At 50.1% G+C, this 26,359-nt stretch overlaps 1 protein-coding gene across 2 annotated transcripts in view; it reads right to left on the reverse strand.

Annotated features, from left to right (window-relative positions):
* The window catches only part of cobll1b (cordon-bleu WH2 repeat protein-like 1b), a 26,869-nt gene extending 4,547 nt beyond the window's left edge, over positions 1-22,322 (reverse strand). The window contains exons 1-9 of one of the 2 annotated variants that reach the window (XM_079732121.1): positions 22,141-22,322; positions 21,512-21,591; positions 7,888-8,068; positions 5,881-6,088; positions 4,957-5,182; positions 4,800-4,844; positions 4,582-4,676; positions 4,182-4,412; positions 1,466-1,628 (exon numbers count right to left, since the gene is read on the reverse strand). In XM_079732121.1, the coding sequence (XP_079588247.1) occupies positions 1,466-1,628; positions 4,182-4,412; positions 4,582-4,676; positions 4,800-4,844; positions 4,957-5,182; positions 5,881-6,088; positions 7,888-7,961 (1,042 nt within the window). In that variant the 5' untranslated portion in view covers positions 7,962-8,068; positions 21,512-21,591; positions 22,141-22,322. Of the gene's footprint in view, positions 1-1,465; positions 1,629-4,181; positions 4,413-4,581; positions 4,677-4,799; positions 4,845-4,956; positions 5,183-5,880; positions 6,089-7,887; positions 8,069-21,511; positions 21,592-21,777; positions 21,937-22,140 lie in introns of those variants that run through there. The other variant, XM_079732120.1, reaches the window with a different exon arrangement.
* Positions 22,323-26,359: the final 4,037 nt, after the last annotated feature.

Genomic DNA, 26,359 nt, shown 5'->3' on the forward strand with positions numbered 1-26,359 from the left:
TCACCCACTTTCTTGCTTGGAGTTTAGTTCAGATACAAACAAAATTAAAGCAGAAATGTGGTCCTCTGCCCGAGTGTCTCTCTGAACCCTGAAGGGGCTGCCCAGCGAGGCTGATACCTCATGGGCTCACTGTGGTGACCCACAAAGCTCAGGGTTCAGCAGATGCTAAATCTCAGAAAGGATTCCTCTGAAAAAAACATCAGAAAGAACCTCAGAAACACCTCCAAACATCAATCCATGACGAGAAGGTTCTGAGGTAGACATCCAATCAGAACGCAGCATGAGTTCGGTAGCTATCTGTGAATTATGGATGAACTGCTTTCAAATGTCCTATCTGATGTGATCCGAAACCCTTTAAGTTTTTAACTGCTATACGTGCGTTGGGCACCAGAGGGATTCAGAGGGCAGCGTTAAGGGCTTTGTAAATTGTTAGTTAGTCTTAGTTTTGTTATTTCCCGGTACGTTATTGGAGAATAACGTACCGGTACTCCCTGGAGAAGTTTAATCTACTGGACTCAAATAGGAAAAATGGGGAAGGAGGCGGCTTAGGAAAGGGAAGTAGAGGAGGAGGAGGGGGGGAGGAGGAAGAGGAGAAGCAGGAAGGAACGCATCGAGGTGGAAAGGAGGAAGGAATGAGGAGAAGGATGAGGAAGTGGGTTAGGAGGAGTGGAGAAGGAGCAGGAAGAAGAGGAGGAGGTTGGGGAGGAACAGGAGGTGAGGAGGAGGAGCAGGAGGTTGGGGAGGAACAGGAGGTAAGGAGGAGGAGCAGGAGGTTGGGGAGGAAGAGGAGGCAAGGAGGAGGAGAGGAGAGGAGGAGGAAGAGAGGAGGAGTAGAAGGAGAACACTTGCTTGAGGAGTGTAGGATGAAACCTTGAGACGGAAAAAGGCAGAAGAAAACAGCAGATCTTCTAGCTCCTTCCACTGAGTCTGCAAACAGAAGCTGCTTCATTAATCATCACTAACTAGCGTTCATCAATCATCATTTTCAACCTGTTAATTAGGACATGCCCTCGGATGTCGTCATGGCTCCCACTCCTGGTCTAGAAACACCTGTTCGTTTTTGGGTCTCGCTGGGAACCAAATTCTTCTGGTTTTTTTTTCTATTCATTCTGTTTTTGGTGTACTGCCTTGAATTCCAAATGAGGCGCGTGAACCTGAACTGAACCCGATCGGTGTTGGTGAAAAAGGGAAAGGGCTCCAGATTGACGAAAATGTGTTCTGCAGAATTAGGAGCTATGTGTTGGAATGACCAGTAGATGGAGCTACAGTGCAATGTAAACATAAAGCTGAACCCTGAAGGGGTGAAACTTAAATCTCTGTCTGCAGCCTCTCTTGTGTTGACTTTGAGGTCAAAGTGCAGATGTCTGAACAAGCAGATTATCAAGCAGTTGATGAAAACATTCAAAACCAAACATTGAATGCAGAGGGAGTTCTGCACATCCTCACACGTCAAGACCAGACCCACCTTGGGCACGGTCCTGTAGCGAGGGCGGGGGCGAGGCCGGGTCCTGGGGCGAGGCCGGGTCCTGGGGCGAGGCCGGGTCCTGGACCCCCAACAGGGAGGAGGGCGGCGGTGGGGCCTTGCGTTTGATGCTCTTCGAGTCTGTAGACCCCCGCCGCAAACCGGTCTGAGAGACAGAGGCACCAGCTTTAGATCGGTCTGAGAGACACCAGCTTTAGACCAGTCTGAGAGACACCAGGTTTAGACCAGTCTGAGAGACAGAGACACCAGCTTTAGACCAGTCTGAGAGACACCAGCTTTAGACCAGTCTGAGAGACACAAGCTATAGACCGGTCTGAGAGACACCAGCTTTAGACCAGTCTGAGAGACACCCGCTTTAGACAGGTCTGAGAGACAGAGACACCAGCTTTAGACCGGTCTGAGAGACACCAGCTTTAGACCAGTCTGAGAGACAGAGGCACCAGCTTTAGACCGGTCTGAGAGAAACCAGCTTTAGACCGGTCTGAGAGACACCAGCTTTAGACCAGTCTGAGAGACACCAGCTTTAGACCAGTCTGAGAGACACCAGCTTTAGACCGGTCTGAGAGACACAAGCTTTAGACCAGTCTGAGAGACACCAGCTTTAGACCAGTCTGAGAGACAGAGACACCAGCTTTAGGCCAGTCTGAGAGACACAAGCTTTAGACCAGTCTGAGAGACACCAGCTTTAGACCAGTCTGAGTGACAGAGACACCAGCTTTAGACCAGTCTGAGAGACATAAGCTTTAGACTGGTCTGAATACACCAGCTTTAGACCAGTCTGAGAGACACCAGCTTTAGACCAGTCTGAGAGACAGAGACACCAGCTTTAGACCAGTCTGAGAGACACCAGCTTTAGACCAGTCTGAGAGACACAAGCTATAGACCGGTCTGAGAGACACCAGCTTTAGACCAGTCTGAGAGACACCAGCTTTAGACCGGTCTGAGAGACAGAGACACCAGCTTTAGACCGGTCTGAGAGACACCAGCTTTAGACCAGTCTGAGAGACAGAGGCACCAGCTTTAGACCGGTCTGAGAGACACCAGCTTTAGACCGGTCTGAGAGACACCAGCTTTAGACCAGTCTGAGAGACACCAGCTTTAGACCAGTCTGAGAGACACCAGCTTTAGACCGGTCTGAGAGACACAAGCTTTAGACCAGTCTGAGAGACACCAGCTTTAGACCAGTCTGAGAGACAGAGACACCAGCTTTAGACCAGTCTGAGAGACACCAGCTTTAGACCAGTCTGAGAGACACCAGCTTTAGACCAGTCTGAGAGACAGAGACACCAGCTTTAGACCAGTCTGAGAGACACAAGCTTTAGACCGGTCTGAGAGACACCAGCTTTAGACCAGTCTGAGAGACACCAGCTTTAGACCAGTCTGAGAGACAGAGACACCAGCTTTAGACCGGTCTGAGAGACACCAGCTTTAGACCGGTCTGAGAGACACCAGCTTTAGACCAGTCTGAGAGACACCAGCTTTAGACCAGTCTGAGAGACAGAGACACCAGCTTTAGACCAGTCTGAGAGACACCAGCTTTAGACCAGTCTGAGAGACAGAGAAACCAGCTTTAGACCAGTCTGAGAGACACAAGCTTTAGACCGGTCTGAGAGACACCAGATTTAGACCAGTCTGAGAGACACAAGCTTTAGACCGGTCTGAGAGACACCATCTTTAGACCGGACTGAGACAGAGACACCAGCTTTAGACCGGTCTGAGAGACACCAGCTTTAGAACGGTCTGAGACAGAGACACCAGCTTTAGACCGGTCTGAGAGACACCAGCATTAGACCGGTCTGAGAGACACCAGCTTTAGACCGGTCTGAGACAGAGACACCAGCTTAAGACCGGTCTGAGAGACACCAGCTTTAGACCGGTCTGAGACAGAGACACCAGCTTTAGACCGGTCTGAGAGACACCAGCTTTAGACCGGTCTGAGACAGAGACACCAGCTTTAGACCGGTCTGAGACAGAGACACCAGCTTTAGACCGGTCTGAGAGACAGAGACACCAGCTTTAGACTGGTCTGAGAGACACCAGCTTTAGACCGGTCTGAGACAGAGACACCAGCTTTAGACCGGTCTGAGACAGAGACACCAGCTTTAGACCGGTCTGAGAGACACCAGCTTTAGACCGGTCTGAGAGACACCAGCTTTAGACCAGACTGAGAGACACCAGCTTTAGACCGGTCTGAGACAGAGACACCAGCTTTAGACCGATCTGAGACAGAGACACCAGCTTTAGACCGGTTTGAGAGACACCAGCTTTAGACCGGACTCAGACAGGGACACCAGCTTTAGACCAGTCTGAGAGACACCAGCTTTAGACCGGTCTGAGAGACACCAGCTTTAGACCAGTCTGAGAGACACCAGCTTTAGACCAGTCTGAGAGACACCAGCTTTAGACTGGTCTGAGAGACACCAGCATTAGACCGGTCTGAGAGACACCAGCTTTAGACCGGTCTGAGAGACACCAGCTTTAGACCGGTCTGAGAGACACCAGCATTAGACCGGTCTGAGAGACACCAGCTTTAGACCAGTCTGAGAGACACCAGCTTTAGACCGGTCTGAGAGAATCCAGCTTTAGACCGGTCTGAGACAGAGACACCAGCTTTAGACCGGTCTGAGAGACACCAGCTTTAGACCGGTCTGAGACAGAGACACCAGTCTTAGTCCTCCCCCTGAGGCCCCCCCCTCACCTGGTCCCGGTCCGGTGAGCCGAGCTCGGCGCTGAGCGGCCGCGGGCCGCAGGGCGGGGCGGGGTGGCTCTGGGGCGTGGCCCCGGGAGGCTGGGGGGCGCGCCTCTTCCTCGGCGCCTCCAGGGACAGCTGGCGGTCGAGGGGAGAAGGGTGCATGCTGGGTAACGCCATGCTGAGAGGTCGCGGCTTGCTGACCAGGACTGGGGACGCCGGGGCGCTGGCTGTCGTTGGCTATCAAGTGCAAACATCCGACAGCCAATCAGGTCAGGATAAGAGAGGGCCAGAATAAACAAACGCCTGCTGCCTGGACCAATAGCCGACCCAGAGACAGCTCCTCCCCGTGCAGGGTCTGTGGTCCTAGATGTTTACATGACTCTTAGGTGGAGTTAAAGAACATTACCTGCTCTGATCTTTTCTTGCTTCTTCTGAACATGCTGAAGCCTTTGTTTTCCTTTTCCTTCTGGTTCTTGGTATCTTTACCAAGTCTCAGCATCACTGGAGAATCACAATGATGGTGTTACAATGGAACATCACACACACACACACACACACACACACACACACACACACACACACACACACACACACACACACACACACACCTCATATTGCATCTACCTGACTGTGAGGGGGAGGCGGGGCATACAGGTGAATCAAGGTCATCTGGGGAGCCAATCAAATGCAAGTTAGTGGGTAAAGTGATGTCGTGTCAGTCCACATGGCGGCGCTGTACAGAATATGATTAGGAATACATGTATGGTCACATAGCAGCCACCTTTAGTGTCCCTGGCGTAGACGTCTCTGATGGCGTAGTCGTTGAGGGAGCTGGACAGGTCCAGCGGCCCGCGTGCGTCCGCGTCGCGCAGCAGGATCGTCGTCTCCCTCTCAAACTCACATTTGTCACAGATGGCCGGGAGGAGTTCTGCCAGAGGAACTCGTGGGTTCACCCGCAGGATAGTCTTCTGGCTCCTCTTGTAGTTTATCACCATCCGAACCGTTTGCTGAAAATGCAGTTCATTAAGGAGCAGGTACAGTTGATTAAGGAGCAGGTACAGTTGATTAAGGAGCAGGTACAGTTCATTAAGGAGCAGCTACAGTTCATTAAGGAGCAGCTAGAGTTCATTTAGGAGAAGGTAGAGTTCATTAAGGAGCAGCCACAGTTCATTAAGGAGCAGCTACAGTTCATTAAGGAGCAGCCACAGTTCATTAAGGATTAGCTACAGTTCATTAAGGAGCAGCTACAGTTCATTAAGGAGCAGCTACAGTTCATTAAGGAGCAGCTAGAGTTCATTTAGGAGAAGGTAGAGTTCATTAAGGAGCAGCTACAGTTCATTAATGAGCAGCTATAGTTCATTAAGGAGCAGCTACAGTTCATTAAGGAGCAGCTACAGTTAATTGAGTAACAGGTAGAGTTCCTTTAGGAGAAGCTAGAGTTTATTTAGGAGAAGGAAGAGTTCATTAAGGAGCAGCTACAGTTCATTTAGGAGCAGCTAGAGTTCATTTAGGAGAAGGTAGAGTTCCTTAAGGAGCAGCTACAGTTCATTTAGGAGCAGCTAGAGTTCATTTAGGAGCAGGTGGACTGCGGACCCAGGGGATTGAACCCAGTGCCTTTGAGCCAGGGCTGGCCCCCCCTGGCGCCCCCCTGCCCCCCGTGCGCCCTCTATCCAGCTCCCCCCTCAGGGGAGAGCCGGGTTTGTACCTCTGGCATCGGGGGGCCGGCGGTTGTGTTCTTGTCCTCGTCTCCTTTGGCTCTCAGCAGAACCCGCTGGGCGCCCAGCGCTCCGATGCAGGCGTTGGGCTTGAACTTGACGTGCTTCCTGTTAGCAGTGATCAGCTCCAGGGTGTGGCTGGAGGGACTCAGGTGGTACTGAGCACACAGCATGACCAGGAGGTCCATGAGGGGTTTGCTGAAAGACACACAGGAAACAGCAAGAAGACCCTGAGGCAGACGGGACGGCAGGAAATGATGGAACAGCAGGCTAACAATACATGCTAGCAGTTAAATTGGACCAAGATACTTAAATGTTAAAAACATGCTAGTAGTAATAAAGGAGCTTCTTACTTGAATAACGTTAATAACAAATGCTCTGCTTAATATAGGACTGTGTTAAAACTTAAGAGCCATCAGTGTTGACGGTCCTCAGGCACCTTTGGTACAAACACGCAGGAGAAGGGAAAAAATGAAGCTAGGAATTTGATGCCTAATCCTTCTATATTGAATCACACAGTGGTTTGTCACAAGGCCAAAGGGCTTTCAGATATCTCCAAGGGAAAGGTTGAAGAACTGTGAGCCTAGGGAGTAGGAGGGATAAGGGGTATCTTAAGTAAAGTTTGTCAGCGTCTAAGGCAAAGGTAAGCCTGTAAGGGCAGCGGTTGAAGGACAGAGAGACCTTGTGTCATGAAGCCATATCCACATTGTGATTTATTGACACATGCTGCTCCCATTAGGAGTCAAGTCCTCACTGGAAACCCCAGACAGCAGCTTCTCTGCTACTGCTTCCCAAAAGCAGAACAGATACTCCAAATTCAGCCTTTCTCCAACCGAGAAGTTGGCAGCGGCCTGCCCTGAATGTGTGATTTCTCCATTCCACTGGAGTAACTGTAGAGACACGAAGCTGCAAACACACCCAACGCTGGCTGCTGCTTTCTACAGCAACCCTAGTGCCAGACAGCATGACTCACTGCTCCACCCAAATCACTGTGCTGCTCCACCTAACTCCACTCACTGTGCTGCTCCACCTAAATCCATGTGCTGCTCCACCTTACTCCACTCACTGTGCTGCTCCACCTAAATCACTGTGCTGCTCCACCTTACTCCACTCACTGTGCTGCTCCACCTAAATCAATGTGCTGCTCCACCTTACTCCACTCACTGTGCTGCTCCACCCAAATCACTGTGCTGCTCCACCTTACTCCACTCACTGTGCTGCTCCACCTAAATCACTGTAGTGCTCCACCTTACTCCACTCACTGTGCTGCTCCACCTAAATCACTGTGCTGCTCCACCTTACTCCACTCACTGTGCTGCTCCACCTAAATCACTGTGCTGCTCCACCTAAATCACTGTGCTGCTCCACCTAGCTCATCAAACTCTGCTGCTCCACCCAAGATCCAGAGTTACCAGTATGGATCCCTGTTCCCATTCACATCACCCGGAGTTACCAGTATGGATCCCTGTTCCCATTCACATCACCCGGAGTTACCAGTATGGATCCCTGTTCCCATTCACATCACCCGGAGTTACCAGTATGGATCCCTGTTCCCATTCACACCACCCGGAGTTACCAGTATGGATCCCTGTTCCCATTCACATCACCCGGAGTTACCAGTATGGATCCCTGTTCCCATTCACACCACCCGGAGTTACCAGTATGGATCCCTGTTCCCATTCACACCACCCGGAGTTACCAGTATGGATCCCTGTTCCCATTCACACCACCCAGAGTTACCAGTATGGATCCCTGTTCCCATTCACACCACCCAGAGTTACCAGTATGGATCCCTGTTCCCATTCACACCACCCGTACAGGAAACCTTCTGGAACTTTTCAGGGTCAGACTGCAAGAGTGAAAGGGTCTTAAAGGTCCTGAATGTCCCGACTCATCAATATGATGTGTTTATCTACAACATGGGGGGACACCCGGGGGGCCGACGCTCTCCGCTCCACCGGTGGAGAACCCGGGAACTCCTCAGGTCAGGGACTCACCTGCCGTGCACGCTGGTGGTCTTCTCCACTCCGCCCGGTAGGACCACCACCAGGGCCAGCTCGTCCTGCTCCATGGGCCCCCCCCCGGGGTAGCTGGGGTACCCGGGGCAGCGCAGGGAGGGGTTGGGATACGGGTCGGCCCGTTGGGGGGGGGGGGGGCGCTTTGCTCTTGGTCGACGCCCTGTTGGGGGTGAAAGGAGAAGTGAATGAGCTCCTGCTCCTCCACGAGTCAGAAGATAAAGACGCTCCTCTTCCACATTACCCTCTCCCTTTGACTGATGTGCTGGAAGTGAGTAAAGTAAACTGAGCTGTTGGCTGACCCACATATCAATGACCACCATCACCCGTTATCCTCTTTTGTTAGTAAAGAATGAACAACTAAGACGCCTCTGACTAACTGTTAACTAACTTACTACTACTGCTAACCACCACAAGAAGAGTCTGTTCCGAGGCCAGACGATGTCAGAGCTGAGGTTGTGCTGGCGGTGTGACGCAACATGAAAGAGTCAAGCCCAATTTAAAACCAGGTCACAAGACACCCAGAGACGCAGTCATCTGGTCTCTGCAGGGCTGGAGACACAGCCTCTCACAGCACTGATCTCTTCAAGCTAGGGGCGACACACACAGGCTGTTTGCAGACTTAACAACAGTGCTGAGTGTCTTCTAGACGTAATTAAGTGTTTATCTAAGAGTACTGTGTGCATGTGTGACACAGGGGGGATGGGCCACTGAAACATTAAAACATGTCCAGCAGGAGCTGCTCTCCATCCACCAGACATCCTCTCTGACTGAAGGAGGCTGCTTGAGTGTTAGGGTTAGGGGTAAGGTTAGGGTTAGGGGTAAGGTTAGGGTTAGGGTTAGGGTTAGGGTTAGGGTGAGGGTGAGGTTAAGGTTAGGGTTAGGGTTAGGGGTAAGGTTGGGGTTAAGGGTAAGGTTAGGGTTAGGGGTTAGGGGTAAGGTTAGGGTTAGGGGTAAGGTTAGGGTTAGGGGTTTAGGGTTAGGGTTAGGGTTAAGGTTAGGGTGAGGGTGAAGTTAAGGTTAGGGTTAGGGGTAAGGTTAGGGTTAGGGGTTAGGGGTAAGGTTAGGGTTAGGGGTAAGGTTAGGGTTAGTGGTAAGGTTGATGCCTTAACGCTCCTTTGGGTTTTTTATCAAAGAATGGCCGTTTGCGAGCAGGAGGGCTTGTTTGTTTTTATATTTAATACTAATACTATATCACACACACACATTACATCTGAAGGCAAAACCAAGGAATAGACACAAGGTCAATGATGGTGAATGAAGTGGATCTCAGTGGCTGAGGGGGACTGGCTGAAGGTGGGGTCTCCCAGTGGGATACCAGACTCCCATGTGTCCCTGGGGGGTCAGGACCACTCTACTGGGGGAGGGTAGGGTCCTCAGTGTGAGGAATCCCAGCAATGCCCCCCCCCCCCTCACTAAGCTATGGCTGCTTAAAGATTACGAGTCTCTCCAAGATTCCTTTATGATTTATTTATTATATTAAGAGAGAAGAGTTTGTGCTTCAGCTTTAATAAAAACAAAACAATGCAATAATATTACAAAAAAGGTTGGATTTGTGTACAGTCAGGTGTGCATTGTTTGCATGTTTGTGTGTGTGTATACACAGCTACATCTGAGTGTGTGTGTGTGTGTGTGTGTGTGTGTGTGTGTGTGTGTGTGTGTGTGTGGCTCACAGGCACACAGGCAACAAGGGTGTATGCTGTCTTTCAAAGGCCACGATTTCTGAAACACCCACTCCCCACCGCCACACAAACAGCAACACCCTCTATGCTGTCACTGCAAACCTTCCCACCAGCAATAGAAGAGATGAATCAAAATGCTTTGTACCACACACATACACACACACACACACACACACACACACACACACACTCACACACACACATACACAGGGCAGTACATATTCTACATATTCTAACACTAAGCCTAAACTACACATACTGAACCAACCTTAACCCTTAACTAAACCAACTGAACCAACCCTAAACTACACATACTGAACTAACCCTATTCTACATGAACTGATCCTATATTACATGTACTAACACTAATATCTGTAAACTAAACCTATACTACATGTACTGGTCACGATAAAGCATAATTTCAAACATGAAGTCCGCTCACACACACACATCATGTGTATACGACAGGGAAAGCACATTTGCAGAATGCGTGAATGTCAACGTCATTGTGTTCTTCATGAGCCTGGTTGAACAGGATGTCTGGCCGACAGGAAAGTCACATGATGTATAAACAGCGCTGACAGAGACCGTGGTCTCTGTGGCCCAGAGTGGCGTCTGATAAAGGGTTAGCAGACGGCAGCAGGTGGAGCTAAACCTCCATCAGGGCACAAGGTCTGACGGACGTTAGGAAGAAGATGTAGACACACATCAACGTCCACAGTAGACTCACTGTACTACTTTAATGATTATTCCCATATATATATATGAATGAATTTATTGCCCCCACCACCGATAAATAAATATCTATTGACATTTGTTAATGTTTAGTTGTTGCTTGTGACGCCTATATGCTGCTTTACACTGTGAATTCTGTTTTCAGCTTATAATGTTGCGTCATTCTGTTGGCGCTGACTAGCTGCTGAAAGATGCTAGCCAGTTTATTTTTACAAGCTAATATTAACATCATTAGGGAGACATGCGATAGGAAGACTCATCATGCCTCGAGCTGAAACCCATCATGTTTACATTCTCCACTGAGCCAAAGCCTGCTCTACGTGCTGTCATTAGGCCGGCATGTACGCAGACAGAAGACGGACCAGACTGTCATTTTGGCTGTTTGGTTGTTTTAGATTCCTGCCGTCCTGCCGGTGTTCCCAGGAAGCCAGGGCGTGTTTCTGAATGTTGGTGCAAGTTGCAGCTTGACCGGCTGAGCCTTCAGTTAAAGGAGGGCAAGGGTTGTCTCCCCTGGAGGAGGGAGGCAACGCCTCCCAAAACAAGAATCTCCCAGGAGCACCGACGCATTTCACAATACAGCGCCATGCAGGGAGCAGCCCAGTGGTTCTTTGACGGGTCAGGAACTGAGTTGCGATTCAGTCGGAGAACCTGACAATGCATACAACACGCCAAACCCTCTGAGCAAATCCCTCAGTCTGGCAGGCACACGAAATAGTCTTCTGGCTCCGGAGATGAAACAGTTTAAGACTAGTTTAAGACCAGATCGTGTGTGGAGCGGTATGTGTCCATCTATAGCGTGACTAACACAAACCTTAACAACAGGAACAATATGAGTCATGTGTAAAGTCCTGAAAAAAACTGATGCTTGAAGGTCGCCTCAACACCTTAAAACGTGAAAGCTTTTAAAATACCAGTCTGTGTTTCCATAAGGCTCCAGAACGATAATGCTAATGAATTCAAGTCTGGAGGAGAGACAGATGTGAACGATAGTAAATTTGACTCTATGGTTTGAATCTTCAGGCAGATTCTCTGAATACCTTTGCACTTATGTCAGAGAAGGAAAGAGGGAGGGCTTGGAGAAGAATTAACAATTCTCCATGCTATACATCACACTTTCCAGTCCCACCTCCAACATATTAAAATGGGCTGGGTATGGTCATTGAAACCTTAACTTCCATCGCACACTGTTCCCACTGGAAGATCTAGGTCAAAACTGGGAAGCGAGACCAGGTATAGAAAACGGGAGAGGAAGATCAGGAGACACGCTGAACAAGTCCAGGCAGGTTCTCCCTGACCGGGTAGAACCTTCTCTTTGTTAGTTAGAAGTCCATGCCGTTCAGAGTGCATGTGGCTGCTGTAGCATGTCTGGAGCAGCTGGTGTAGCATTTAGCTCCCTGGGGGGTGGGGTGGGGAGGGGGGAGAGAGGCACAAGAGGCCTCTAGTGCCACATGTGCAGAACAGGCCAATAACAACCTTCTGGTCCTAGACAACCCCACCCATCTAGTCAGCAACACCACCCTCCTCTAGTCACCACCCTCCTCTAGTCACCACCACCCTCCTCTAGTCACCACCCTCCTCTAGTCACACCACCCTCCTCTAGTCACCACCACCCTCCTCTAGTCACCACCACCCTCCTCTAGTCACCACCCTCCTCTAGTCACCACCCTCCTCTAGTCACCACCCTCCTCTAGTCACCACCCTCCTCTAGTCACCACCCTCCTCTAGTCACCACCACCCTCCTCTAGTCACCACCCTCCTCTAGTCACCACCACCCTCCTCTAGTCACCACCACCCTCCTCTAGTCACCACCACCCTCCTCTAGTCACCACCCTCCTCTAGTCACCACCCTCCTCTAGTCACCACCACCCTCCTCTAGTCACCACCACCCTCCTCTAGTCACCACCCTCCTCTAGTCACCACCACCCTCCTCTAGTCACCACCACCCTCCTCTAGTCACCACCACCCTCCTCTAGTCACCACCACCCTCCTCTAGTCACCACCCTCCTCTAGTCACCACCCTCCTCTAGTCACCACCACCCTCCTCTAGTCACCACCACCCTCCTCTAGTCACCACCACCCTCCTCTAGTCACCACCACCCTCCTCTAGTCACACCACCCTCCTCTAGTCACCACCCTCCTCTAGTCACCACCACCCTCCTCTAGTCACCACCCTCCTCTAGTCACCACCACCCTCCTCTAGTCACCACCACCCTCCTCTAGTCACCACCACCCTCCTCTAGTCACCCCCCTCCTCTAGTCACCACCACCCTCCTCTAGTCACCACCACCCTCCTCTAGTCACCACCACCCTCCTCTAGTCACCCCCCTCCTCTAGTCACCACCACCCTCCTCTAGTCACCACCCCCCTCCTCTAGTCACCACCACCCTCCTCTAGTCACCACCCCCCTCCTCTAGTCACCCCCCTCCTCTAGTCACCACCCTCCTCTAGTCACCACCCCCCTCCTCTAGTCACCACCACCCTCCTCTAGTCACCACCACCCTCCTCTAGTCACACCACCCTCCTCTAGTCACCACCCTCCTCTAGTCACCACCACCCTCCTCTAGTCACCACCCTCCTCTAGTCACCACCCTCCTCTAGTCACCACCCCCCTCCTCTAGTCACCACCCTCCTCTAGTCACCACCACCCTCCTCTAGTCACCACCCTCCTCTAGTCACCACCCTCCTCTAGTCACCACCACCCTCCTCTAGTCACCACCCTCCTCTAGTCACCACCACCCTCCTCTAGTCACCACCCTCCTCTAGTCACCACCACCCTCCTCTAGTCACCACCACCCTCCTCTAGTCACCACCCTCCTCTAGTCACCACCACCCTCCTCTAGTCACCACCACCCTCCTCTAGTCACCACCACCCTCCTCTAGTCACCACCCTCCTCTAGTCACCCCCCTCCTCTAGTCACCCCCCTCCTCTAGTCACCACCACCCTCCTCTAGTCACCACCCTCCTCTAGTCACCACCACCCTCCTCTAGTCACCACCCTCCTCTAGTCACCACCACCCTCCTCTAGTCACCACCACCCTCCTCTAGTCACCACCCTCCTCTAGTCACCACCACCCTCCTCTAGTCACCACCACCCTCCTCTAGTCACCACCCTCCTCTAGTCACCACCCTCCTCTAGTCACCACCCTCCTCTAGTCACCACCACCCTCCTCTAGTCACACCACCCTCCTCTAGTCACCACCACCCTCCTCTAGTCACCACCCTCCTCTAGTCACCACCACCCTCCTCTAGTCACCACCCTCCTCTAGTCACCACCACCCTCCTCTAGTCACCACCCTCCTCTAGTCACCACCCTCCTCTAGTCACCACCACCCTCCTCTAGTCACCACCCTCCTCTAGTCACCACCCTCCTCTAGTCACCACCACCCTCCTCTAGTCACCACCCTCCTCTAGTCACCACCCTCCTCTAGTCACCACCCTCCTCTAGTCACCACCACCCTCCTCTAGTCACCACCCTCCTCTAGCCACCACCCTCCTCTAGTCACCACCCTCCTCTAGTCACCACCACCCTCCTCTAGTCACCACCCTCCTCTAGCCACCACCCTCCTCTAGTCACCACCCTCCTCTAGTCACCACCACCCTCCTCTAGTCACCACCACCCTCCTCTAGTCACCCCCCTCCTCTAGTCACACCACCCTCCTCTAGTCACCACCCTCCTCTAGTCACCACCACCCTCCTCTAGTCACCACCACCCTCCTCTAGTCACCCCCCTCCTCTAGTCACACCACCCTCCTCTAGTCACCACCACCCTCCTCTAGTCACCACCCTCCTCTAGTCACCACCCTCCTCTAGTCACCACCCTCCTCTAGTCACCACCACCCTCTAGTCACCACCACCCTCCTCTAGTCACCACCCTCCTCTAGTCACCACCACCCTCCTCTAGTCACCACCACCCTCCTCTAGTCACCACCACCCTCCTCTAGTCACCCCCCTCCTCTAGTCACACCACCCTCCTCTAGTCACCACCACCCTCCTCTAGTCACCACCCTCCTCTAGTCACCACCCTCCTCTAGTCACCACCCTCCTCTAGTCACCACCACCCTCCTCTAGTCACCACCCTCCTCTAGTCACCACCCTCCTCTAGTCACCACCACCCTCCTCTAGTCACCACCACCCTCCTCTAGTCACCCCCCTCCTCTAGTCACCACCCTCCTCTAGTCACCACCCTCCTCTAGTCACCACCCTCCTCTAGTCACCACCACCCTCCTCTAGTCACCACCCTCCTCTAGTCACCACCCTCCTCTAGTCACCACCACCCTCCTCTAGTCACCACCACCCTCCTCTAGTCACCCCCCTCCTCTAGTCACCCCCCTCCTCTAGTCACCACCCTCCTCTAGTCACCACCCTCCTCTAGTCACCACCACCCTCCTCTAGTCACCCCCCTCCTCTAGTCACCACCCTCCTCTAGTCACCACCACCCTCCTCTAGTCACCACCACCCTCCTCTAGTCACCCCCCTCCTCTAGTCACCACCCTCCTCTAGTCACCACCCTCCTCTAGTCACCACCCTCCTCTAGTCACCACCCTCCTCTAGTCACCACCACCCTCCTCTAGTCACCACCCTCCTCTAGTCACCACCCTCCTCTAGTCACCACCCTCCTCTAGTCACCAGCCTCCTCTAGTCACCACCACCCTCCTCTAGTCACCACCACCCTCCTCTAGTCACCCCCCTCCTCTAGTCACCACCACCCTCCTCTAGTCACCACCACCCTCCTCTAGTCACCACCACCCTCCTCTAGTCACACCACCCTCCTCTAGTCACCACCCTCCTCTAGTCACCACCACCCTCCTCTAGTCACCACCCTCCTCTAGTCACCACCACCCTCCTCTAGTCACCACCACCCTCCTCTAGTCACCACCCTCCTCTAGTCACCACCACCCTCCTCTAGTCACCACCACCCTCCTCTAGTCACCACCCTCCTCTAGTCACCACCCCCCTCCTCTAGTCACCACCCTCCTCTAGTCACCACCACCCTCCTCTAGTCACCACCCTCCTCTAGTCACCACCCTCCTCTAGTCACCACCCTCCTCTAGTCACCACCACCCTCCTCTAGTCACCACCCCCCTCCTCTAGTCACCACCACCCTCCTCTAGTCACCACCCTCCTCTAGTCACCACCCTCCTCTAGTCACCACCCTCCTCTAGTCACCACCACCCTCCTCTAGTCACCCCCCTCCTCTAGTCACCACCCTCCTCTAGTCACCACCACCCTCCTCTAGTCACCACCCTCCTCTAGTCACCCCCCTCCTCTAGTCACCACCCCCCTCCTCTAGTCACCACCACCCTCCTCTAGTCATCATTATATGTGTGCTGACTTTGTATTTGTATGCTTTTTTCATTAAAAGCTGCGGATCAGGGACCTTGCATCACTGTTTCCTAGCAGAGAGTCGTACCTTAATGAGATACATGAGCGTTCTGAGACACTTTTAACAACAATGTCTGTGGCTACGTCTCTTTTTGATGTGGTTATACGCCTGACATTCCCATCTTGCATAATGGATGGGGTTCCCATGGGAGTGATGCAGATATTATGGGCAACATTCTATTTGTTTTATATTTTTTATCTGTTGTGGGAGGGAGCATGGGGGGGGGGCTTGGGGGGAGTACACGTATATTATGGCCTCTATCATTTCAAATATGATGGGGTAAATAAACTTTAAGGCTATTTGGTGGTGTGTGGGAACCACTGAAGGGGAAGGATGGAGGAGGGAGGGAGGGAGGAGGGAGGGAGGAGTGAGGGAGGAGGAAGGGAGGGAGAGAGGGAGGAGGAAGGGAGAGAGAGAGGGAGGGAGGAGGGAGGGAGGAAGGAGGGAGGGAGAGAGGGAGGATGGAGGATGGAGGAGGAGAGGAGGAACGGAATCCCTGAGGAGAGACTAAACACAGTGCAGGGCCACAGCTGCTCAGTGATGAGAAGATCACAGTAAACACACTGGTCTCTGGAAAGATCTACACCAGAGAGACCAGAGAGACACCAGAGAGAGACCAGAGAGAGACCAGAGGGAGAGAGGGACCAGAGAGACCCCAGAGAGATCCGAGAGACACCAGAGGGAGAGGCCAGAGCGAGAGAGAGACCAGAGAGACAACAGAGAGAGAGAGAGAGAGAGAGAGAGAGAGAGAGAATCCAGACCCTGAGAACCCCCCTCCCCCACTTCCATCATCACCATCCACAAAACAAACTCTTATTTTTGTCTGCGGCGGCAACACAAAGGTACGAGGGATACAACTAGCACTATACTAATGAGTACTAGCACTATACTAATGAGTACTAGCACTATACTAATGAGTACAAGCACTATACTAGTGAGTACTAGCACTATACTAATGAGTACTAGCACTATACTAGTGAGCACTAGCACTATACTAGTGAGTACTAGCACTATACTAATGAGTACTAGCACTATACTAATGAGTACAAGCACTATACTAATGAGTACTAGCACTATACTAATGAGTACTAGCACTATACTAGTGAGCACTAACACTATACTAGTGAGTACTAGCACTATACTAGTGAGTACCAGCACTATACTAGTGAGTACTAGCAATATACTAATGAGTACTAGCTTTATACCAGTGAGCACTAGCACTATACTAGTTAGTACTAGCACTATACTAGTGAGCACTAGCACTATACCAGTTAGAACTAGCAATATACTAGTGAGTACTAGCACTATACTAGTTAGTACTAGCACTATACTAGTTAGAACTAGCAATATACTAGTTAGAACTAGCAATATACTAGTGAGTACTAGCACTATACTAGTTAGAACTAGCAATATACTAGTGAGTACTAGCACTATACTAGTGAGTACTAGCACTATACCAGTGAGTACTAGCACTATACTAGTGAGTACTAGCACTATACTAGTGAGCACTAGCACTATACTAGTGAGCACTAGCACTATACTAGTGGGCACTAGCACTATACTAGTTAGTACTAGCACTATACCAGTGAGTACTAGCACTGTACTAGTGAGCACTAGCACTATACTAGTGAGCACTAGCACTATAATAGTTAGTACTAGCACTATACTAGTGAGTACTAGCACTATACTAGTGAGCACTAGCACTATACTAGTGAGCACTAACACTATACTAGTGAGCACTAGCACTATACTAGTGGGCACTAGCACTATACTAGTGAGTACTAGCACTATACTAGTGGGCACTAGCACTATACTAGTGAGTACTAGCACTATACTAGTGGGCACTAGCACTATACTAGTGAGTACTAGTGTTAATGCTACAACCCCAACATGATGCTAAAGCAGTTAGCTGCAGCACCAGGTGGCTATCCTCCAGACAGGGAACCCAGCAGCATCCGAACACAGAGTTCAACCTCCAACTGCTCTACGAGTTAGTTTGAGTTGGTCTGATTTAGTCTGAGAGTTAGTGTGAGTTAGTCTGAGTGTTAGTCTGAGATAGTCTGAGAGTTAGTCTGAGATAGTCTGAGAGTTAGTGTGAGTTAGTCTGAGGGTTAGTCTGAGAGTTAGTCTGAGAGTTAGTCTGAGATAGTCTGAGAGTTAGTGTGAGTTAGTCTGAGGGTTAGTCTGAGAGTTAGTCTGAGAGTTAGTCTGAGATAGTCTGAGAGTTAGTCTGAGTTAGTCTGAGGGTTAGTCTGAGTTAGTCTGGGGACAGATGATTGTTTGGACTTGTAGATGGGACATTGCGACCACAGTGACGTCACCACGGACAGGAAGAGGGCCTGATTCCTACCAGACTAACATTTAGGCAGACAGGCCAGAGAAGACAGAGATCGAGGTTTTCCCCTCCAGTCATAATTGCAGCTCTGACACTGGGTCCATTGTCTCCCAGCGAGGCTTTTATCAGAGAGAGGCATGCTTCATCCCCTCTGGCCGGTCACATGAAGAGAGCCAGCTCCAAGGGGAGCCCCCGACAGTAGCCCCACATTATGAGGCTCCAGGACCCAGTAGCCCCATATTATGAGGGTCCAGGACCAGTCCTCCTCCTGAGAGAGGCCTCGCAAGAAGGATGGGAAGGAGCGCTGCACTTTAAGAAGGCCTAATCTGTGAATGCACTGCAGGGTCTATTGATGCACTGCAGGATCTACTGAGGCACTGCAGGGTCTATTGATGCACTGCAGGATCTACTGAGGCACTGCAGGGTCTATTGATGCACTGCAGGATCTACTGAGGCACTGCAGGGTCTATTGATGCACTGCAGGATCTACTAATACACTGCAGGATCTACTGATGCATGTTAAACCCAGTCAGTAGTCAGTAGTAGCAGCTAGACTTTATAAATACATAATAAATATGAGATCAGCTTAAATAATATAGCGATAGCAGAAAGTGATTGATAGACGACGGTCCAAATGTTGTATCTACCATGCTTCATAATAGCAGTAGCTGTATTTGTACTACTGGTAGTACTAGTAGTAGTATCTATGTTTTATTGTATGAACCAACACAGTAAAATGTCTTCAAATATTGCACTTTACATGAAAGAATCCAATCCCAGCCATGAGTGACTAGCACAAGCAGAATGTAAGTGTTGCAGATACCGTCTGACCAGAGGACAAACTTTGATAACAGAGGCTGAACAAATTAAGTCGTTAGCTTTGTGTTGTTCCCACTCCCCACATCAATCTGTCAATGTGAGTCCTGATAAGCACAAGTTGCTATTGAGAACATACAATGAGCAAATTCATCTGAAACCCAATCAGAATGCAGTGAGGCCGGAGGTGGGAGGACTCCAGCTGCTATGTGCTGGAAGGAGAGGAGAGTGGACAAAGGCAGGCCAAACCCGTCCTACCTCTCCTGCCACAAGTGCACAAGGGCAAGGGATTATGGGGAAAAGTGAATAATAAATCACAGAATAGGTCGATAAACCACACTGTGTAAAAAGATATGTTTCAATGTTTCCCTAATAAGTATAAATTGTTGCTTGTAATTGCCAGAAGTGACCAGCAGTAGGCGCTCATGGCATTTCCAGTCAGTGAGTCGCCCGCTATCGCATTGTTTCAATGTGTGGCTGAAGGAAGTCCATCCCCTCAGCAGGACCTAGGGAGCTATGAGGACACTGCTAGAGGACTTCAGAAAGGCTTGCTTGTTCTGCCACTGTTTACGGTTATCGTTGCTGGTTATGGGAGGGAATGCAATAGGAATGGGCCTTCAGTATTAAGTTTGGTCCATGGCTCACGCCGTAGTTTCATGGCTTTGTGTCATGTGAGCAGCTGGACACAGGGTTTGGAAGAGGCTGTTGGATCCACAATAGCATCAGCATGAGATCAGGACTCGAGGTGTTTCCATTCCTCATGACTGGTTTCACAACCTTTTGGAATTCAAAACTGGAATAGGTACGGAAGGGGAGAGAGAATCGGTTTGAAACATGAGCTGCATCTGAATCACAACTGAGGAGGAACTTTTTGAGGATGTTTTTTCCTCTCTGCTGTGACGGAGGAACAGAAGAGCCTTTCTGTTGGCCGCAGAATAACAAACACAGCGTTGGTGGCAGGTCACATGACACAGAAGCCGGCCTCGGAGGCAGCGGCTTAATCCACAAGAAGCCACACATGACGGAGTACCTCCTACTGCACCACCTCAAGGTCTTATGGGTGGTGCTGGGGTTCTGCACCACCTCAAGGTCTTATGGGTGGTGCTGGGGTTGTGCACCACCTCAAGGTCTTATGGGTGGTGCTGGGGTTCTGCACCACCTCAAGGTCTTATGGGTGGTGCTGGGGTTGTGCACCACCTCAAGGTCTTATGGGTGGTGCTGGGGTTTTGCACCACCTCAAGGTCTTATGGGTGGTGCTGGGGTTCTGCCCTACCTCAAGGTCTTATGGGCGGTGCTGGGGTTTTGCACCACCTCAAGCTCTTATGGGTGGTGCTGGGGTTTTGCACCACCTCAAGGTCTTATGGGTGGTGCAGTCTTATGGGTGGTGCTGGGGATCATATTCAGATCTGATCCGTATCTTGGGAGCAGGTTAACTTGAGGGCTGGACTTATTATACAACCTCAGACATCACGTCTCCTAAAAGGTGCTAGTTTGCACAAATAGAAATCTATGCAGGGCTTCACGGCATGGGCATGTGCATCTGTTAGCATCTCAAGTTGAATGGAGATGTCTCACTGTCTCACTGTCTCACTGTAACACTGTCACACTGTCTCACCACTCTGCCACCTTGCTCCTCTAACTGCACTAAAGGAGCCTCATGAAGTAAACCCTATCGAAACTATCAAAGGGCTTAACACACTGACACGCCAAGCAAACCTCAACCACATGCTCTGAGGGAAGGTGATGATGTCACCTTCCCCTTATTTGTCATCACAACCTCCACCTTTAGGTGACATCCTCTCCACCTTCAGGTGACATCATACAAACCTCCACCTTTAGGTTACTTTATCTCCACAATGATGGAACACTGTACATTGCACTTATTCAAGGTACTTAATTGTGTAGCATCTACAGTAGCTGCTATCGTTGCTTTACACAGGGAATGGGTTAGCCTAGCGATTGTAATACTTGCACTTGGTTCTATGAACATCTTTACTGTACCGACAGCGATATATTGTTTCACTTCTTATGACAAATGTACTTATTGTAACAAATGCACTTATTGTAAGTCGCTTTGGATAAAAGTGTCTGCTAAATGCCCTAGAACACTCCAACACCAGATGCTGTACAGAGTCATCAAATGATCCCATATCCCAGGGACTGTATCATGATAAATCAATACCTAACATAGTATACTACATACCATGCCATTATTTTGGCAGAAGCCTGAGAGACTGAGAGAGAGAGAGAGAGAGAGAGAGAGAGAGAGAGAGAGAGAGAGAGAGAGAGAGAGAGAGAGAGAGAGAGAGAGAGAGTGGGAGAGAGAGAGAGAGAGAGAGAGAAAGAGAGAGAGAGAGAGGGAGAGAGAGAGATTGCAGAGGATGCTAAATTGTTTACTCTCTAAGTTTCCCATGGCCTCTACATAGGGTCTCTGTTGGACTTAGAGCAGGAAATGAGTCTAAAGGTCGAAGCTTCAACTGGGACTTGACATTCGGTTCGAGTCAGAAAGAGCTGCAACATGTTGGGTTCTGTTTGTATTTTAATGTGTTACATATGAGGTATAGGCCTTTGTGTAATTATAATTTAGACTTCTCAATTCCGAACGACCTTCTGTGTGATAAACCCCCAGACTCTCCGTAAGACCAACAGCCGTACCTCAGTCCGGAGCCCCGCCGGCTGGAGCAGCTCGGTGGTCCCTGCTCCTCCATGAAGACGTTCATCGTCGAGTCTCCAAACTGATCGGACACAATGAAAGGAATCAGTCCCATAATAAGTCGATGTGCTCACGGGACGTTTTAAAGTTGCATGAGGTCATTTCTCTGGACTATCTTCATGTAGTTCCCAGCTGTCTAAAGGCTCTTATTGGGATTCAGTTCTTTCTACAACGCCCTTATGCAGAATAAAAGATGTCCGTAGCAAACCTTTTCTGAACAATATTTAAATGTTCCGTATCTTCCTGGGGTCCCGTCTATGTCCTCAGGTTGTTCTCTGTTCTGAGTAGCCGGAGCATTATCCCCTCTCCCGCAGACTGGCTCTCCCTTTATACAGCTCAGTCTCTCTCCTCACCACTGCCGGCTCTCCCTTTATACAGCCCAGTATCTCTCCTCACCACTGCCGGCTCTCCCTTTATACAGTCCAGTTTCTCCCCGCCCTCACCACCACCGCTGGGTCTCCCTTTATACAGCCCAGTCTCTCTCCTCACAACTTTCTCTCGGAACACCAACGCGCCTTAAGTCCGTAATGTTGCAGCCGAGACTCGGTGGGCCGTCTATGGTCCAGCTCACCTCCCCTCTTGGTGTCTCGGGCCGTCTATGGTCCAGCTCCCCTCTCGGTGTCCCGGGCTGTCTATGGTCCAGCTCACCTCCCCTCTCGATGTCCCGGGCCGTCTATGGTCCAGCTCACCTCCCCTCTCGGTGTCCCGGGCTGTCTATGGTTCAGCTCAACTCCCCTCTCGGTCTCTTTGGGCTGCGTATTCCCTCAGTCTCTGAAAAGTTTACTCAGTAACGACGTGACACACCCATGTAGTGTTTAATTAACGCAAACATACAAATCATTTTAATAAGGATTCGCTTTACTTTATTTGCCAACAGCGACATCGTGTGGTGATAATCACACGATACATAATAGCAACGCACAATGTTAGTATGTGTATATCATTTGGTGAAATGATTATGCAGTTTGTTCATTATGAGCCACCAGAGCCACCGTACTGTCTTGCCTCATCCAATCAGAATGCCCAGTGGCCTAGTTCATTATTTACCTCTTGTATGTATCGGGGTTCAGTTATCGAATGCTTGGATTAAATACAGTCGTTTACACTCGGTGTGATCCTTGACTCATCCCAACCCATACAAACTCTCTACATGGTGTTAGAAGCGATTACGGACTTCTCGCAAGTGTTTTTTTTTTCTCTTATTTTTTCACTCTTCGTTGAACAACCAGTTGCAATTAACCGTGCTAGCATAGCTATCACCAGTTTACAATGTTGTTTTCCTTTCCCCGCCATGATGGCGTAGGATTTCGCAGATCAGACCCTCTCGTTTTCTATGAAAATATCGCAGAGAATTGGCGTATTTTTGAACGGGAGTACGATATTTTTATTGCTGCCGCACACTCAGACAAGACAGCATGGCTTACATCCTTCTCAACATTGCTGGTCCAGAAGCCATCGAACGAGGGCGGTCTTTTGCCTACTCTGCTGAAGTGCGCACGCCAGGAGATGATGGAGGGATCATTACCACAGCTGACTCTAGAGAGGACCCTGAAATCTGCAATCCTCAAAACAACAGGACTATGGAAAGACACGAATTTCATACCAGAAGTCAGAAAAAGGTGAGAGCATCGAATCATTCACAAGTGATTTTTGATTAAGGCTAAATGCCGCCATTTTGGAGACCTTACGGACAAATTAATCTGTGACCGCATCGTGTGTGGCGTTACCAGTAACACTTTGAGGAAAGCTCTGTTAAGAGATAGCGGCCTAACACTTGCCAAAACCATTTCTATCTGTCGGATACACAGGATGACCGAGGAAAGCGGTCATCTCCCCCCCCCCCCCCCCCCCCCACAGACTATGAGTCATGAGGTGCAATAATTGTGGAGGCAGCCACGCAGCCAAGCGGGAAAAAGGGTCGAGCATTCGGAAAACAGTGCCAAAAGTTTAAACACTACAAAAGTTACCATGCAGCCAAAATAGGCAACATCCCGACAGAAAACTGTCAGACATGCTGTTAACGAGCTAGAAATGGAGGAACAAACGTGAGGATGGAGCGATTTATGTGGATGGCGTTGAAGTTGACAGTCATGTTGATTGTGTGAATCTAAAAGCAATTGAAAAAGATGGAGGATTTGTCACCATGCACATAAACGGCAGGCCCACAGAGATGAAAGTAGACACAGGAGCAAAATGCAATTCAAAGGACTTAATAATGGCGAGCAACTTGTACAGCAGAAGAAAGCAGCTAGCATTGTTGCTTATGGAGGCACAAGAATTGAAACCAGTGGCATCGCCACCCTGCAGTGCTGTTTAAAGGAGCAGAACCACTCATTGCCGTTTTTCATTGTGAACAGAGCAGTGCAACCACTGTTGGGCTTTGGGGCATGTATGGACATGGGGGTTGTGAAAATTAGTCCAGACATCCACCAGGTCAGCGTGGAGGGTAACATGGACTTCAGCTCACAGACATTCGTGCAGAACAACGAATTAGGAGAACTTCCAGTTACATATTCCATGACCTTGGATCCCAACATACAGCCTCTCCTAATACAACAAATTAGGAGAACTTCCAGTTACATACTCCATGACCTTGGATCCCAACATACAGCCTATGGTTGCCCTGTCACAATGCAAGAAAGAGTTAAAGCTGAACTTGAACGCATGAAAGCATAGGTGTCATACCACCTATGCACAGAACCAACACCTTGGTCACAGAACCAACCGACTGGGTGTTGTCAGTGGTGGCAGGACATAAGAAAGATCAGTGAGAAATCAATCATCATGTATCAATCCCAAAGACCTCCACACTGCATTGAAAAGACCCCATCACCCAATGGGCAGCGTTTTCTGTCCTGGATGCAAAGAACTCTTTCTGGCAGATATGTCTCGACAAGAAATCGTCACTGCTGACCACATTCAGCACTCCATTTGGGTGCTACAGATTCCTAAGGATGCCCTTTGGCATGAATTCCGTCAGTGAAGTATTTCAGCACTCCATGGAATAACTGTTTGCCGGTTACCCCTGCTCAGTAATCGTCGATGACATCATCATAGGAGGCCGCGTTGTGGCTGAACACGACGCAAGCTTGAGAAAGGTGTTGAAGGGGCATGGGAGGTCAATCTCAGGTTAAACCCAGACAAGTGTAAATTTCACCTGGACCAAGTAGCTAACGCAGGCCACATCTTCACAAGCAAAGGCCTTAAAGCGGACCCGCCTAAAACATGGGCGATCAATGACATGCCAGTCCCCACGGATCTGACCTCACTACAATGCTTCCTGGGTATGGTCAACTACCTTAGCAAGCACTTCCCAAATCTCAGCATTGCAGTGCCCCTTAGGCAACTCACCCGCAAAGAGACAGCATGGTGCTGGTTTCAACAGCATCAAGAAGCTTTCAAGTGCCTCAAATCATGCCCTTCTAGCCCACCAGTACTTGCATATTACAATGTCAAGGACCCAGTTACACTGACTTGTGACGCGTCATGTTATGGACTAGGAGCAGCATGCTTACAGAACGGTAAACCAGTAGCCTTCGCGTTGCGTCGCGTCACAGACACTGAGACGCGATACGCTCAAATGGAATAGGAGCTTCTAGCTGTTGTGTTTGCCTCCACAAAATTCAGAGATTATGTTTACGGAAAGCCCCCAATCATAGAAACCGACCACCAGCCCTTAGTGCCCATCATGAAAAAGCCCATTCATGCCGCTCCTGCCCGTCTCCAGAGAATGTTACTTCGCCTGCAAAGGTACGACATCGACCTGATCTACAAGAAGGGCAAGTTCATGAACCTGGCAGACACCCTCTCCAGAGCTCCCAGCTAACAAGCACCGCAGAGCTTTGCTGAAAACGGTGACTACCAAGTAATGAGCGTGAGCTACATATCCTCAGCCCGCCTGAATGAAATACGTAGACATACAGCAGAAGACGAGATGTTATAAACACTTACCACAATCATTCAACACAAATGGCCCAATAGAGAAAGCCAGCTACAGCCTGCCATTAGCCATTTTTTCCATACAGAGATGAGCTGATAGTGGAGAATGGCATCATCATGAAAGGCCATAAAGCCGTCATCCCCCAATCGCTGCGCAGGAAGAACATCAACATTCTGCACAAAGGCCACCCAGGTATTGAGACAACCAAGCGTAGAGCTAGAGGCGTAATCTTTTGGCCACGATGTCTATGAACATTACAGAAATGTTGCTCTCTTGTGCAGTGTGAAACAGCACAAAGTCGCATCATTGGAAAGAGCCCCTCAAACTCCACCCTGTTCCAGATCTGCCACGGTCCACAGTGGCTGTAGACATTATTGATTGGCACGGCAAACATTATCAAGTTCTCGTGGATTCGTATTCCGGCTGGTTCGAAGTCGGCCTGCTCCGAGATTTGCCGCCAAATTGAAAATACACTTTTCGGTACATGGTACACCTCAAGTACTTATCAGGGACAATGCTAGACGATACACCAGTCAGTACTTCAAGGTTTTTGCTAAGCAATGAAATTTTACTCATGCCACAAGTAGCCCAGAGTTTCCCCAGTCAAACGGACTCGCGGAAAGAGCAGTATGCAGTCCCAAGCAACTCATGGAGAAATCGCACACGGACGGATCTAAAGTGTTTCTCAATATCCTGAATCTCAGAAACATTCCCTGTGACCCAACATTAGGCTCTCCTGCTGAGCATCTTATTTCGCGCCTAACTCGTGCAGCCATTCCAGTGAGCTCTAAACTGCTGGAGCCTACCACGAGGTAGCTCAAGCAAGTCACCGCCCGACTTCAAAACAAAA

This window comes from Pollachius pollachius (assembly GCF_949987615.1).
Source record: "Pollachius pollachius genome assembly, chromosome: 3".
Taxonomy (NCBI): Eukaryota; Metazoa; Chordata; class Actinopteri; order Gadiformes; family Gadidae; genus Pollachius; species Pollachius pollachius.